This window comes from Anguilla rostrata, chromosome 18 (assembly GCF_018555375.3).
Source record: "Anguilla rostrata isolate EN2019 chromosome 18, ASM1855537v3, whole genome shotgun sequence".
NCBI classification, from domain to species: Eukaryota; Metazoa; Chordata; class Actinopteri; order Anguilliformes; family Anguillidae; genus Anguilla; species Anguilla rostrata.
Genome location: NC_057950.1, coordinates 30,764,822 through 30,782,137, shown reverse-complemented (window position 1 = coordinate 30,782,137; position 17,316 = coordinate 30,764,822). Strand labels below are relative to the sequence as shown.

Below are 17,316 nucleotides of genomic sequence, written 5' to 3'. Positions count from 1 at the left end.
CAGTGATTCTGAAACATTGTAGATACTCTGTGGGTAAACGTGTGCATTTTGGGCACGCTGATGGGGAAAGGAGCTCTCCAGCCAGCAGCATATAAACTATATAACCCTGACCCTGGCTGTGCAGGCAGTGAGCTACAGCTGTGATGATCGGCAGTCTGCCTCAGCCGTGCCAGCCTGTAGGCGCTCCGGCTTAAGGCTCTGCTGTCCGTGGTCCTGAAGGTCATGGAATTTGGGAGACAGCAGAAACCTGACAGGGGCTAAACAGGATCGACATTCTATTCTCCTCCGCATTTCTTCAGTTATTCACTTGCTTGTTTGTCAGCTCAACTGCCAATTCTTAAAACTTAGTGTTGGTTATCCTGATGCCTTTTCTGAAAGAGCAGTGTCATTCTGTACTGCACTTTGCTGACAGAATTTGTATCAGAGGGGCTGCACCATGAAAGGGTATAAGTAGATAATTAATACATTTTCCCATATAGTGCAAAGTGTGGACGTCGCCGTGGACGCGACGAGGGCTCGCTGTTAACGGGCCGCTGAGCCGGCAAGGAAAGCCAATCTGACGCTGGCGCTGAGATTTTAACGGGGTGGGCTAAGCCGCGCTAGGCCGTCGCCATAGCAACCGCGCGGAAGGCGCAAGGTCTCCGGAACCTCCGCCGCAAAGCACGCCCAGACACACACACACACACACCCAAATGGTTGTGCGACCATTGCTTTTCCCGAAAGGAGAAAATGACACTGACGTTCGCATTTGCACTCGGCTGCCTGCTTTGAGGAAAAAATGAGCCGGAACCAATTTCGCCTGATGGAAGCGGTGGAAAACAATGTCTCGTGTGTAATTTGTTTGCTTGTTAACGGCGATGCACGAAAGGCATGCTATGATCCTTCAGCTCAGCCGTGCAAATGTGACATCTCGCTCCTCTGTACCGATTTCGGTTGTGTGTTCATACTTCTTTAACGAATGGAAAATGACACCTAGGTCAGATAGGGTAAAACACGTCCAAGCAGACTGTCTGATCCTTTTGCTTCTCTCTTGCCAGGTGGCGGACGAGATCCTTTAACGATCTTCAGTGTGGAAGAAGGGAAGAGGCCCAAAGATTCAACCTCTGAGGCCTGCTTTCGACTGAGTGGACCGTGAGAAGGCTGTAGACTTTCTCCAGGCCTAGCGGTGATCTATCCTGCTCACCAGAGGGAGAAGAGGGCGGGCGGGAGGACTAGCGATGTGAATGAGCCGGCCCTCTGACTGCCCTGCAGGAGGACCGGCCCCACCGAACCAGGATCGCAGGGTGACATGGACGTTGTGAGAGTTTCTCCACAGTGAAGCTTCAGCTGCCTCCGTCAGGAAATGTGAGTACATACCCCCGACCCCCCGACCCCCCAACCCCCCCCCAGTCCTAAAAGCTGTCATGGTCTAGGGGACTGTAGTCTGAGCGATCTGCAGGAGCAGAATTGCATCTGGAGCTATTTGGGTCCCTCAGCCAGTCTTCTGCACTGCCTGCTTCTTCTTCTGTGGTATTTTCTGATGGAGGTTAGAAAATGGCTGCTTGTTCAGTCATTCCTGCTCTTCCTTCATTTGTGTGAACAGACCTCATTTTTTCACTTTGAGGCAGGAAATCTGTCTTTGTTATTTCACTCAGGTTGAGGCTCCCTGCTCTGATGGCAATAAGGAGAGCGCTATCAGTTTTAATAACCAACATAGTCAACATAAATTCCATGTACTGCCCACACACATTCATTGGGCCTCATTCTGTTTAGTTTTAGTTTAGTTTTATGAGCGGGTTTGCTAGTTTTAGTTTAGTCTTTAGTTTTTTTTATTTTCTATGTCTTTTTCAGGCATAGTTTTCATCTTAGTTTAGTTTGCAATAATACAACTGTTGGGAACACATGAAATTTATTTTGTTTATTGATAAAAGTGATTGATGATAATGATTGATAATGATATATGAAGACCCACAAGCACACAGCCAAACACAGCATTTAGGAATGGTCTATCTGTTGCCTTTGGATTACTTGGCTAATCGTGCCTTGGGGAGAGAGCACGCCTTCAGGGACCACGCAGACACTTTTGTTGAGAGCGATGAATGGCTGATGTTTGCCATCGTCCCTGAAAGCCCCATGACTTTTATATGATTGCTAGCATTTCCTTGTGCAAAAGAACTGACACTGATCCAGTGGCATTTGGCATTGGCACTTTTAACAATTGCCATTTGCTTTCTGATACACCTGGGCTACACACAAAATCGAAGGTCCGCACATGAATCCCATTTTGGGTTTTTCATAGTAAATTTTATTGAGAACAAATGTAAGAAGGATTTAAGAAACGTTTTATGAATGGAATATAAATGAAACCATGCTTGTGAACTTAGATTTCAGTCAGATTTTCCAGTGTTGAACATGTGAAAAATTAAGAGTGCTAAGGCTGTGTGTGTGTGTGTGTGTGTGTGTGTGTGTGCGCCTGTCTGTCTGAGGAATGAGAAAAAGCAGAAAGAAAGAGGGAAGGCGAGAAAAACGTGTAGATGTCGAGCGTATGTCACGTTTCCTCTAAAGCGGAACAGGAAGTCAGGAGCAGCCTGTGCAGGAAAGAGCCCCTCCTTCCCACGACAGATGAAGGTCAGGCAGGAAAACCGTAAAAGCCCCAGAGCGAGCCCTCCAAACACAGCTGAACACTTCCCTCTGAGGAGAAATGGCGGGAAAAAAAAAAAACGAGAAGAACACCGATATACTAACGAAGACACCGCCTCAGACAATTGTGAGACTAAAGAAACAGAATTAAAAGGAGACTTTGCTGGCATCTTGAGCTCCTTGGGGAGGATAAAATGTGTATTCCGACCTCGTCGAGTTTTAACACGGCCTTTCGGAGAAGGCTGTTTAATCGCTCTCATAATGGAGCCCTATTTTCAGGTTTCCTGGTGCTTGGTGAGAAAACCACCGCTCCTCGCGCAGATGTCTGGTTGTGGTTAGCAGCTGAAAGCTGAGCCGATCGCTATCTCGATGCTAATAAAGGACAGGACCCCGGCCGCAGATCCACGCTGCGTTGCTGCATGCATTCTAGGGCCAATAATAAATATTCTTCTCGCGCACAGGCCTGTGGTGCGAACCTGCCGTGTGACAAAACTCTTGGCCTCGCGAAAGAGGAACTGAGTGGGCCGGCTGTGTCAGGGGTTAGAGAATCCCTTTGGAACGATGAGCGATTAGTAGTTACTAACTTTGATTTTCTGTGATAGGGTGGTATGGAGTCAACAAGCATCTTGCACAGACACCCTGTTAGGCCTGTCTACATTTATCATCTGTCCTTAACTTTTGCTTAGAAACAGTATTTATTAATTAACTCATTCATTCATTCATTCATTCACTCATTCATTGTGTGAGTCAAATGTCCGTTTGACGATTACATAATCCCAAGATCAGTTCACCAAACTATGGTGGGTGAACTGTTTTCTAGGGAAAACAGAAAAAATGAATTATTTTGCAGTGTTCAGGTCACATGTTCATTGAATGAAGGCCTGAGGCTTATCCCCTCAGCTTCCTGGTGCAGCCTCCAGCCCATTGGCTCTCTGCACTGTTGCAGCAGAATGGCGGCTTCTGATTGGCTCCCGCCCTGCTGCCCCTGGCCTGCCATTGGCCTGCCCAGCAGGCATGTGTCGGGGCTTCTGTCGGCATGCCAGCTTCCTCTTTCCAGGGGAATCCAGTTCGCGAGGTTTCTGTTCCACACAATGAACAACCAGAATGCAAAGCGCCCGGGACCATTCTCATTGGCCGCAAATGGCAGGGGAAGCCGCGGCTAGCAGGTGGCATAGCGGGGAGGAATCAACACAGCGCAGGCACGGAGAAACAGAACCGCTGTGAAAGCTAATTTTCTGTACACTCTCGGTTTAAACAGACATTTAATAAAGGACTCAGCTGAAGCTATAAGACTAGAAATTAGCACGTTAATCAGACATCATTGTGTCTGTGGTGACACTGCAGCTCTGATCAGCGAGAGCAGGCACCGTTCGTGGTCGTATTATCCTCCCCGTTAGTTTCCGGCTTGTGGGTCACGTGAGTTGCCCCAGCGAATTTGAGGACAGTAAGAGGCGATTAACATTTGAGATCTGTGGTGCAGTGACCCACTTTTGTCTGAAGTTGGATATTGTCTAGTTTCAGACGTTCCGTTGTGGCATCGAGGTCATCGGGAACCTGGGGCAGGTGCGTATGTAGCCGAAACTGTAACAGTGAAAAGGTCGAACGAGTGGTCTCCCTGAAGAGGAGAGGTTTCGGCGATTGTCGAACACTGATGCCTCAGCGCTGAGCTTTTGTCTCTTTAAATGAAGTTGACGTCTCTCAGTATTACGCGCGAGTGCGGTTTGTCTACGCGGCCTTTCTGTCGAGCTCGGCGCTTTCACACGGAGAGCGGGTGTGAATGAGGAGCTGCAGAAAGGCCTGCGTTTGCGTGCGTTTCATTATCGGGTTTGGTCTGTGTGAGAGTGTGTGTGGTCCCAGTGCGCCAACGTGAGAGATTTGTGAGAGAGTGCGCAAGACTTGGGGTCTCTGCTGCAGCGTACCCCCCCCACTGTAAGACCCCCCCACTGTAGTACCTCTGTGCTTTGGTACCCCCTGCTGTAATACCCCCCTCCTATAGTATCCCCCTGCAGTATTACCCCCCCCCCACTGTAGTACCGCTCTGTACCCCTCTGCTTTATTACCGCCGTGCTGTGGTACCACCCTGCTATATTACCCCCTTGCTGTAATAATCCCTGCTATAGTACCCCCCTGCTAATTTACCCCTGATGTATTACTACCCCTGCTGTATCACCTCTGCTGTACTACCCCCCTGCTGTTTCACCCCCCACCACACTGTATTACCCCTTGCTGGTTTGCCCCTCTGCTGTAGAACCCCCTCCTGTAGTACCCCGCTGATGTAGGGTATAAGTGAGGCATTCACAGCCTGCAGTCTGTCCAACTGGTGTCGGAAGTTAAGGCAATGGCAATTCAGTCATTTTTATTTCAAAATTTCCTGTGCTGTATGCTGGTGAGATGCCCTATTTTTAAACACAGCTTGTGAATTTATTTTTGCATCATTGGGTTGGTGCATTCAGTCAAACTCTCAAAAATGTATTTAAAAATGACTTAAATTAATTTAATGTAGACATGAATGCTAAATAAAGATTTTATGACCAGGGGTTTTACTCTTCTCCCAGGTTTTAAGGGGATTCAAGGGGACATTGGGGGTGCTGTTATCCTAGTTTGGAAAGGCCAGGCACCTTCCACTCTGCTTATTGCTCAAACCTCCCCAAGCCAGTCAGAGCAGAGACAGGTATGGGATGCCCAGCAGCTGATTCTTTTCGCACCGAGCTCACACACAGACGGGAGTCAGAGGAAGACCCTTGAGGTGTGGTTTCAGTGAGCAAACTGATTCGCCAGTTTGGGTTGTTAATGGTATGACATGGTTACTTTAGCCAACTGAAGGGTGATCCCTCCCAGGGTGATACGAATACTGCGTAATGCAGGTCCCCTGAAGTTGGGTACGTGTGGAGCGCGCACACACACTCACTCACTCACTCACTCACACACACACACACACACACACACACACACTCTGAGCGAAGCGTGATACGGGAGCGGACCGACCTCGTCGCGACCTCGCCGCGCGCCGCTAAGCGGACAGGCCTCGTCGGCCGCCGCCCCGCTCCTGTCGGCATGGCGACGTTATCGCCGCCGCGTCCGCCTCCGCGTTCCCTTTCCTCCGTGAGCGCTCCCGTCACGATGGGTACCGACGACAGGGCAGCTTCGGTTCCCGTGTCTGGATTTGTCCCGAGTACCCACGGCGACGGCGACCCCTCTTCCCGGTGTCAGCGCGGCGGGGGAGGAAGCACCTGAGTGGCCGCTCTGCGCCGCCGCTCTGCGCCGCCGCCCTGTTTAATCGCCCGCTCGCCCCGCCGGACTTCCTGCGCACGTTTGACTCAGCAGCTTCAGCTTTGCAAAGTGTTTAAAAACCTCAGAATCGGGAGATAAACCAGCTCCTGCTAAAATGTCCCTGCTTCGCCGAGTTCCTTGTCGGAATAGCGGAATAGAATTTGGTCTCAAATTGCCAATTTTCTCCCAGCTTTCATAGATGGGCTCCTGGTGTTTTCCCTGAAGAGTTGTGCGCACAGAAGCTAACGTAGCCATTTTCTCCGCACTCTCGCGCACGTGCGAGACGTAGCTTTGCTCGTTTGGGGACTGCTGTGCCCCGGTGAAACGCCTGCGGTTATTAATGGACGCCGCTGGTCCCTGGGGTGTCCCCCTTCCAAACACCACAGCACCTTCAGTGAGTCACACGCTGACTCCAGAGGTGTAACTCCCCTCCCAGAGGGGGATTCTTTAGGCAGAGCCCACCCATTATTGCATGTCACCTGGGCTGAATCAGAGCCGTGGTGATTTCCAGGTGCGTTGCTGTCTCTGCTGCAGCCTTTTAACAAGCACGGGTCACAGTCTGCACACACACATCCTGTAAGCCAGGGTAACATTTCACGTTTATTGCGTTATTATTGTGAGTTGGCATATTACAACAAAAATAGTTATTTCTTGCGGAACAGAAGTGCATTGTGTTCCCAAGACGCAGCATTCCGTGGGCTAGCCTGACCACTGGTTGAAAAAAAACTTGAACTGATATGATGTAATTTCTGAAACTTTTTTTGGAAAATATTGGACACATTTGGATGCAAAACGAAACAAGATTTACTTGTCCGAAGGCAGCTAACTCAGCAACATTTAATCAGGCATATGTGTACATCCCCTATAGCTTTGCGTTCTTCTTTAGTAGCACATTTCCTAGTGCACTGTGCAGATGCCGACACAACGGAATGCTTGTATTTATGCTTTTTCACGTTAACACTGGTCAGAATTTGATTGAGGTGATGACCTCAGAATTCTCTACGCAGGAAAAACCCTGTAAGCAGGACCCTTGTGGAATATCTGAAATGTGTATTTTACACAGATCTACTCGTTTTGATGTAAACCGTGAACTGGGACAGATTTAGTTCCTCCAAGGCTTGGCATTAGCGGTGAATCTCAGCAGCCTGCATGCAGGCCCAGATGCAGAATTATGCCAGACCGTGATCATATCTGCTTTGTTGCATAATTACCGGCCTCCATCTTCACTGAAATGTGACAAGGATGCAAAGTCATTGCATGGTGCAAGCAGCTCCCCTTGACAAGCAGCATGTGTTCTTCCACACAGTCTAGACTCTTAAACCAAACCGAAGCTCTTACACACAAACAAAGCTCTTAGACACAACCGAAGCTCTTACAAAAAACCCAAGCTCTTACTCACTACCAAATCTCTTAAACACAACCAAAGCTCTTACAAACCTGAAGTCATTTTTATCCAAATTAAATCTTAATTAATCTTGTCAAAGGGGGTTATCAGAAGACCAGATGTAAAGTGGCAGTAAACCAATATACTTTATATTCACCTGTAAAGAATTAAAAATCCATATAAACCAATTGGAATTTTATGAAAAATTCCAAAACAAAATTGCATATACTTTTCAGATATAATTTTAATGGAGGCCTTCTCAGTTTTTATGTTACTACCGTAGTTGCCTGGATGCATAATGTTGACTAAATTCATCCGTACAGCTTGAATCACGGTGCGATCATTTCCTGTCCCGCTCAAAGTGTGCCCAGTCACCAGCATTCCCCACCCGTCTGTCACTCTGTAAGATATTTTGTGACCCCGCCCTGAACCGGATACTTGAGCCCTCAGGCAGAGGAGGGTCATGTGATCCACGGCCACGCCCGCTTTCGACAGACCTGCGGATGTAGCGGTATGACGTCGGCCTCGCTCGGCGCTTGGATCTCATAGAGGCCGTATCCGTGGTAACACACCCACAGCTATGAGGTCGGCAGTGGGCAGCACCACTCGGAGGTCCGAAGTCCAACTGAACCTTTTAGGTAGCGGTGCAGCGTAGCGGTTAGGGAACTGGGTTTCACCGTAAGGTTATAGGCTTCAGTCCCAGGTGGTGTGCTGATGTTGTACCCTTTAGTTGGTCCTTAACCTGAATTTTTTCAGTAAACATCCAACCGTATAAATGGATTGCACGCACAAAGAACATGAGATTGCTCTGGATGAGAGTGTCTGTCTGCTAAATGGCTGAACTTGTAAATCAGGCAGAAGTGTGATGGTGCTGTTGTACCCTTGAGTTGTATGTGATGTATTTGTATGGCTTCAGTAATGTTGTTTTAACTGGATGAGATGTACAAAACTGTAAGCTCTATAAGTCACCCTCAACAAAGCAGTTAGCTGAGATAAAACATTACATTAAAAAATAGGCTTTGCGAAGTCATGCAATTGACTTAGCATCACGCTAGCCTAAGATGAAATACATTTTCTGCTCAACCAAAACCATTTAGTTCATCACAGAAAATAAGCATATTAGATTGTGCGTAGGAGTATTTGATATGCAGCCAGTCGGACAGGAAGAACTGAAAGTGGGTGGGTGTTTAACTGTGGATCACGGTCTGATTTCCGTCTATACTGGGATAAGGCAGTCATCCCTGACTCTCAGTGATAATCCGAAGATCCGGTGGACAGGGGAATGATCTGCTTGGTTTATTATGCACCACACCAGCAACCAGACAGACTCGTTCATTCATGCCTGTCTGGTTCTCTTCTTTATGCAAATCAGTATCCATCTGCAAAGGCAGAAAACAAATAATGAAAAAAAAAAAAATAATAATAATTGTCATCATCATCATCGTGGGTTTGTTTAAGGTTTGATAACCAGGCTTTTGTGTACCTTTACAGCATTGACTTTCTGAATAAATAAATAAATAAATAAATAGATATGTATGTTCTGAAGAACAGTGGAAATGTTCCATCGGCTCCAGGTGACAACCCAGATGAGTTACTTCTCATCCTCTATCGCCACCACCCTCTCATCCCCTCACCTTATTACCCTGAGGGATAATCCAGGCAGGACGTGATTCACCCCTCCATATTGAAAACGTGTATACTTCACCCTCCCAAGCCCCTCTAAAGGGGTATCATTTTCACAGTTAAGTCCCTGGGACAGAAGGACAAGGAGGACCATTTGATCCAGTTATTTTTATGATTATTTATTTCCTAAACCATTTGTTTTTGTAATGTTTGTAGCCATTTTATGAAAATTCAACCTCAAGCTTCCTTGATTCCCCTAACCTGAAAGTTTCTGTGTCCAGTAGACACTGCTTTGCAAGAAATCTTTAGGTTTTATGAAGTCAGTTGATGTCAAATGCATTTCCCACAGGTACGCCATGTATTTTAGCCAATAACCTTGTGGTCACAAATCCAGTTCCTTAACCTACAAGGGTCCACTTGAGTCTTTTAGTGGTTTTGTTCATCCAAACCCAAGTGATCATCCAAGCATGAGTTTAGCATTAGCATTCCTGATCAGGATTACACGCTCTCAGAAAAGGAGTCACGGATGAGATCATGGATTATTTCTGTCTAAAGTGATGCCTGTCTATCACTCGTCTGGTCTGTGGCTTAATACACATTACAGCATGAGGTACATACAACCTGTCTGTCCGCTATGTAGAAAGACCAGTGGATGTATAGTTCAGGCTGGTTGCTGCAGTGTAGCTTTGCAGGGGTTTCCTGGCTCAGAATAGGTATTAGGTGGGGACTTTGTGTGACTGCAGTCAGGCCGGCTTCACTACCACCATCAACTCAACTCGTCGTCTCCTTATATTTAGCTACATTTAGAACGTAATGTTCTGGTCTCCAAGAGACCACAACAGTTTATTGAGATGTATGGTATGAAAAATGAACCAAAAAATAAATGTGAACAATTTAAATATTTATTGAAGAGTTCGTTTTTGTAAGTGCCAGAATTGGGGAGGGGGGGAGGGTATAGGCCTACTTTATATATATATTATTTATATTTCGAACATTGTATGGCAATCATTCTACCAGAATATTGGTATTTGGAATTTGTAATGTTTTGAAATGTGTTTCATTTTTGTCACTCAAAACATAGGGTACAATGTTAATTAACATTTTAACTTAATGAATCAACACAAATAAAGGATTTCCAGAATTTTTTTCCCAGTTCAGTCTGCACAGGTCGGCAAAAACAGTGTGGGTAGTGTATAGTATGATCCACTTAATCCACTTAAATTTGGGTATTTGTATACAATTATGAAATCCTGAACCATTCCCCATTCATTTCATTGTAAAGAGATTGCATATTTGCATAAACCATTACAGGACTAAATTGCACATGTACAAACCTGAAATGGCTATGGCTGCCATATTGTACATTAAATTATTGACCGTGTTACATTTACTCTCCCATTCATTATAAATAGACAGATATGGCATAAATAAACCAACAATTGCCCTATAAAGACAGAAAAGTAAGCAATTTCTGTTGAAACTAAACAGGAGTTTTTTTGAACAGTGCCTTTTAAGCTCTGCTATACAGTATATGCAAAATGCGATTAGTAGGCATTCCCATTTGCTGATTGTGTAATTAGCCGTAGCCTTAGTCAAAAAGATGTTGCGTTAAAAATTCACGCAGACTGCATTCGCACCAGCATACCCTCGTCAAGACACCATTTGCGTTGCGAGTTTTATGTACACATCACTCTGGCCCATTATGGATAGGAGTGTCTGTTAAATCCAAAGTGTGTGTGCGTGTGCGTGTGCGTGTGCGTGTGTGTACGTGCGTGTATTTTATCATTCTATGTAAAACCGACGCCACCTTTGTTATTATGTAAAAAATGTCAAGATTTCATTATTTTGTTTTGTTTACCATCTCATGCCAAGATTCATCTAGGAGATTAAAAGAACGTGATTGTGTTTTAAATGGACTGAAAGGAAAAAGTGATTAAAGAGACCCCAGGCCTCTCTCTCTATGTCTAGCTCTCTTCCCCTATCTGTAATGACAGGAGTTGAAATAGCACCTGAATTATTTATATAAAAAGGCAGCTAGGATAGCTCGTGAATGTGCTGTCCTGCATGGCGTCTCTGTGTGGAGCAGCTGTTCACAGTGCCAGGTTATTAGAGGCATGCAGGACTGTGCAGCCAGTGTAATGCTGTGCACACAGGACACCCTGTGCAGCACATGTCACTGTGCACACATACCACTGTGACCAGGTACACACTGTGTCACAGTGTAAATGCCCTGTGTCCACGTGTACAACCCGTCCACAGTGTAACCTGTGCACACAGTACACCCTGTCGCACAGTGACACACCCTGTGCAGCACAGTGTAAATGCCCTGTGTACCACAGTGTACACACCCTGTGCACCACAGTGTACACACCCTGTGCACCACAGTGTACACACCCTGTGCAGCACAGTGTACAACGTGTACACAGTGACACTCTGTCAGCACAGGTAATGCCTGTGTCCCGTGTACCACCTGTCAGCAGTGTAAACCGTACCACAGTGTAACCCACGTACACACTGTGCAGACATGTAAGAGAGAGAGAGATTTACGCTTGGCTGGCTCTTCTTAGTGAAGCTGGAGTTCAGTAACTACAGGATATAACGCTCATTAAGGTTCTGATGCATTGCAGTATATCTTTAAAAAAAAAAAAGATTAATAAATACATTGCCGTCAAGCCTGGTCTTTAACTCCTGACGCAAAATTGGCAAGACGGTCTCTTTTACACTGTGAAGGAAGTGTAGTATCTGTGTGAAATTCACCTCAGACTCGTTTCCTCCGTCTGCCTCTCAGTACGCAGCACACTCCGTCTGAACCTCCTCCCCTGCTCCACTTTATGAATCTCCTTCAACGTTTGTAAATCGAATCTCCCCTGAGCCTCCTTTTGTGGAGATTTAACGTAAGAAATGAAGTGTTGGGGGCACTTATGCTTGGGTGACGGCACCAGTGACTTGCAGACAAATGAGTCAGAAGGGAGGAGCACACAAGGGCATAATCTATGGGGGGATAGAGTTACAACCCTCCTCTCTAATATTACAAAACAGGCAAATAACCCCCTCCAATAATATAGAATGATGATGAGAATAATAATTTCATATCGTGAAGAAAGGATTTCATATAATGGGGATTTCATGTTCTGATTGGGATATACTGATTAGTAGTCTGAAGTATTTTCCCCTTAGAATTCTCCAGAAATGATAATTTCACAGCTGTTCTTTTAAAGGGGGGGGTGGGTGGGGGGGTGGGGGAGGTGCATGCACTTCAGTGTCTGTGAGTTTGAGGCCCCCCCCCCGCCATGTTCAAACTAAACTTACGCCTTTGGGAACACGAGCTGTGTTTATGGCATGGGCAGCTCCCTGCCCATGTTTCCCTGCATCAGGAGCTGCATTATCTTCCATTTTATTGCACAGACTCCGCTTTAATGGACGCTTTTATTGCGCGTTTCTCCCTCTGTGACAATGGCTGCATGTTAAACCACCGGTGCGTGAACGTGACAGTCCTGATTGGCCGGCGGATGAACGTGACAGTTCTGATTGGCTGGTGCGTGAACGTGAGCATTCTGATTGGCCGGTGCGCGAACGTGACGGTTCTCACTGCAGACACTTAATTTCAGGCTTAATTTGAGCTCTCATTAAATCGGGGACCTCAGACTCGTATCCTGGAGGGCCGCTGTGTCTGCTGGTCTCTGACATGTTCCTGCTTTTAGGGCCAAATCCAGGCCTGAGCTTCAGCGTGTTTTCAGCGTGTTATGCAGAAAATGCACTTAAGCGCAGGTCTGTATTCTGACCCTTAATCCGAGTCATTGATTGGCTAAAGAGTCTGCACACCTTGTTCTCAAGGCCTAAATTGAATGCTGATTGAAAGGAGATTGCAAAAAACCAACGGTGACCTTGGCCGTATAGGACTGGAGTTTGAGAGCCCTGTTTTAAAAGGTGGGAATGTATTTATGAACACCTATGAGTAATGTCCTGTGTTCTTCCTGATGTTCATGCGAGTATAGCACCAGAATGCCACTTCTGTGGTCCAGTGAGGACGGCCCGTTTCTGCAGAGACTGCGGTGCCTAAGAAGTGTGACCACTCGCTTTTATAAATGTGAGACTCATTTTCACCTCCCATTCACACGGACAAACATTTCAGCGCTGTGGTGTGTGTGTATGTGTGTGTGCGTGTGCGTGTGCGTGTGTGTGTGTGCGTGTCTATCTGTATGTGTGTGTGTGTGCGTGTGCGTGTGTGTGTAGGTGTGCGTGTGTGTGTGTGCGTGTCTATGTGTGTATACGTGTGTGTATGTATATCCTATGTGGGTGTGTGTGTGTGTGTGCATGTCTATCTGTATGTGTGTGTGTGCGTGTGCGTGTGCGTGTGCGTGTGTGTGTGTGCGTGTCTATCTGTATGTGTGTGTGTGCGTGTGTGTGTGTGTGTAGGTGTGTGTGTGTGCGTGTGCGTGTGTGTGTGTATGTGTGCGTTTCTATGTGTGTATACGTGTGTGTATGTATATCCTATGTGGGTGTGTGTGTGTGCATGTCTATCTGTATGTGTGCGTGTGCGTGTGTGTGCATGTTTGTGTGTGTGTGTGTGTGTGTGCATGCGTGCCTGTGTGTGTGCATGTGTACCTGTGTGTATGTGTGCGTTCAAAGCTTCCCCCAGAAAAGAAGCAGAGATAAAAGGAAGTTGTGAGAAATAACTTGTTAGCTGCTGTGCGAGAACTGGGCTGTTGAAACGATGCTCCCGGGTGCACGTGCACTTAGGTACGGGTGTGTGTTTGGCCCGCGCCGGGCGAGCGAGCCTCCCCGCGTCCCTCAGTCAACGGCACAACCCGCTCCTTTAACCTCGGGCTGCGTCTGCGTTCAGCACCGATACGTCAATCAACCCGCTCTGTCCTCAGATAACCCCCGAGCCTGAAGGCAGAACAAACACGCAGGGATTCGCATGGCGGTGCGTGCGCTTGTGCATCACCTGATCGTGCTGTGCGCGTGATAATTTAATGTGCAGATAATTATTCACACGTTATTCACAGTGATTTTTACTTTATTTTTTTTTTTATATGTGAAAATACGCTGTGTGCCAAAGGATTTCTCATCCTTAGTACAGAATGTGACATGCGGCTTCAGTTTAGAGCATGCCCTCAGCATCGTGGAGAAGGCACGCAGTAACCTGTGAGCCTGGTGCCCCCTAGTGGAACTCTGGAGAAGTACTGTTGTCAGACATTCACCTCTATCGTGTGACGGTATTCTCATTCTGTGGAATAGCTGCCCCTCTGAGCTTGAATTGATATCATTACAAAAGCCCATTGTTTAAACTAACCTCTTGTAATTGTTCAGTAATAATGCGGAATCTAGCATGGCTTTATTTTACTTAGTAAAGCCAGGCCTACTTATTAGGTCTTTATATTGTTACTTGTTGAAATGTTATATAAGAATGGAATTATATATATTATATATTCTGTTTAATATTGTGATATATGTTGTTTTTATTATTCTTTTTTTGATATTCTCTGAAATACCAGCACCCATCTGAGATGGAAACTGAGAGGAAGGCAACACACACACACACACACACACGCAAACACACAATGTATTGAAAATTCTTTTCAGAAGTCACGGTACAGATGGATATTTCTAACCTCTTCATGTTTACATTCTTATAAAGAGAGAAAAATAGACTTGTGTCTTTCCGCATTGGCGCATTCTGAGATTCAAGGCTATCTTGCCAGTCCGGTTGCTTTTACAAGCCTTTCAGATTAATAATTAATAAATCTATTTCCTTCACTTCGACAGATCAGACGTCATTCATAGTTAAGTGCAAGTTTAGAAGATACAAACGCTAATGTGTATAAAGCGCATGCTGGGAAACAAGCCAGTCTGTGTGCATAGCTTTCTCTATGGTCCGGAGAAAAATTATTTTCTCATTGAAGAAGCTTTGTCTCAATTTATTGTCAATTATAGATTCTAGCAAACACTTACATACAGTACCTTTAAGCTATATGTGAATACATTGTGATATGTGCTGGTGTGTTACATGTACTGAGCATTTTCCCTGACTCAGCCCTGTCGTTCGGTGTGCAGGTTTTATCGGTGAGGGTGGGGCTAAGTCCCAGCACTGACCCACCCGCTAATCACAAGTTACAGGGTAGGGGGTGGGGTTGGGGGTGGGGGTTGGGTGAGGGTTGGGTTGGTTGGTAGTGGTGGTTTAGAGTGAAAGAGTAGGTGTGAAGGTCTCTTGGTACACCACTCCCACTCTCTGACTGCAGTTCTCGTCTCTGCTTTTGGATGATATGCTCTCATTATTACTGCTGTGGGGGTCCTGTAAATCTATTGGCTGGTCATAAATGCTGGCAGTTCTGCACACAAACAGGCAACATAAAGTAACAAAGTAACCAACCTGTTTTTATTTCTTCTATTTTAACACTGTATTGGGAAGTGTGTGTGTGTGTGTGTGTGTGTTTGTAGGTATGTAGGTGTGTGTGTGGGAGTGTGTCAGCAAGAGAGAAAGAGAGAGGGAGGAAGAGAGAGTGAGAAAATGAGAGACAGGGGGAGAGAGAGGGAGTGAGAATGAAAGGGAGGGAGAGGGAGAGAGAGGGAAATAATAAATATGTATTTGTTCCTTCCTTCTTTTCCCTTGCAGTCATGATGGTCCTTGTCCTGTTTTTGATGACCGCCACCATCGCATCCGTTAACTCGTCGAATGGGACAGACATAGGTAAGTACACAGCAGACTCTGCAATGTGAGCCAGGGAGGAAATGCAGCCTCATTAACATAAATATGACTCTCTGCTTCCTGTATTCACAATCACAGAAGCTGCAGTCACACTTCATATGCACTCATATTAATATGCCTGTACTTCATATGCACTCATATTAATAATTCTGTTTCATAATGGATACATTTCTGCTCTGAAAGACAAACGAAAACATGAGAGCATGTACATGCAATTTCAGTGAGGGTGAATTATATTGCTGTTGTTGCTTAGTTTATGGTGTTTAGTTTTTAAACATTTTTTAACATATAAACTTAAGTCTGACAATGACTTGTAATTTACTTAGTGGAATTTGTAAATAAAATATAGTTTACAAAATAAATAAATAAATAAATATCTTTCTTGAAAACACCATTTTCACGTAATTGGTTCTGAAAAAAATACCAACCAGGCTTGCATTTAATGTTAAAAATGCTTCCATCAGCTTGTGCTGTGTGTTCTGTGCAGTGGAGAATTGGGTTACTCTCTCTGTCCTCAGTGACACCCCCTTCTGCCATTACCCACATCGTCTGGTCTGTGCTGGTCACCTCCGTGCTTCTGGTCATCTTCATCCTATTGGCCGTATACTGCCTCAGGTAAGTCACAGAGCAGTCTGTTCTTCCCAAAGTGAAACACTGGAGGTCAGTACTGCAATGACTGGTGCTTCTGTAGGTCAGTAGTACACTGGCTGTGTGCTCCTGTAGGTCAGTACCACACTGGCTGGGTGCTGCTGTAGGTCAGTAGTACACTGGCTGGGTGCTCCTGTAGGTCAGTACTGCACTAGCTGGTGCTTCTACAGGTCAGTACTACACTAGCTGGTGCTTCTGTAGGTCAGTAGTGCACTGGCTGGGTGCTTCTGTAGGTCTGTACTGTACTGGCTGTGTGCTCCTGTAGGTCAGTAGTGCACTGGCTGGGTGCTCCTGTAGGTCAGTACCACACTAGCTGGGTGCTGCTGTAGGTCAGTAGTACACTGGCTTGGTGCTCCTGTAGGTCAGTACCACACTAGCTGGTGCTTCTACAGGTCAGTACTACACTAGCTGGTGCTTCTGTAGGTCAGTACTGCACTGGCATGTCGTTCTGTAGGTCAGTACCACACTGGCTGGGTGCTCCTGTAGGTCAGTACTGCACTGGCTGGGTGCTCCTGTAGGGCAGTACCACACTGGCTGGGTGCTTCTGTAGGTCTGTACTGTACTGGCTGGGTGCTCCTGTAGGTCAGTACTGCACTGGCTGGGTGCTCCTGTAGGGCAGTACCACACTGGCTGGGTGCTTCTGTAGGTCTGTACTGTACTGGCTGTGTGCTCCTGTAGGTCAGTAGTGCACTGGCTGGGTGCTCCTGTAGGTCAGTACCACACTGGCTGGGTGCTCCTGTAGGTCAGTAGTACACTGGCTGGGTGCTCCTGTAGGTCAGTACTGCACTAGCTGGTGCTTCTGTAATTCAGTACTACACTAGCTGGTGCTTCTGTAGGTCAGTACTGCACTGGCATGTCGTTCTGTAGGTCAGTACCACACTGGCTGGGTGCTCCTGTAGGTCAGTACTGCACTGACTGGGTGCTCCTGTAGGTCAGTACCACACTGGCTGGGTGCTCCTGTAGGTCTGTACTGTACTGGCTGGGTGCTCCTGTAGGTCAGTACTGCACTGGCTGGGTGCTCCTGTAGGGCAGTACCACACTGGCTGGGTGCTTCTGTAGGTCT

At 46.3% G+C, this 17,316-nt stretch overlaps 1 protein-coding gene across 5 annotated transcripts in view; it reads left to right on the top strand.

Annotated features, from left to right (window-relative positions):
• LOC135244640 (receptor-type tyrosine-protein phosphatase epsilon-like) overlaps positions 1–17,316 on the top strand; it is a 69,360-nt gene that overhangs the window by 27,169 nt on the left and 24,875 nt on the right. For all 5 annotated transcript variants that reach the window (XM_064317100.1, XM_064317097.1, XM_064317101.1 and 2 more), the window contains exons 2-4: positions 1,038–1,344; positions 15,513–15,587; positions 16,124–16,220. In XM_064317100.1, coding sequence (XP_064173170.1) covers positions 15,515–15,587; positions 16,124–16,220 — 170 coding nt within the window. In that variant the 5' untranslated portion in view covers positions 1,038–1,344; positions 15,513–15,514. The remainder of the gene's footprint in view (positions 1–1,037; positions 1,345–15,512; positions 15,588–16,123; positions 16,221–17,316) is intronic.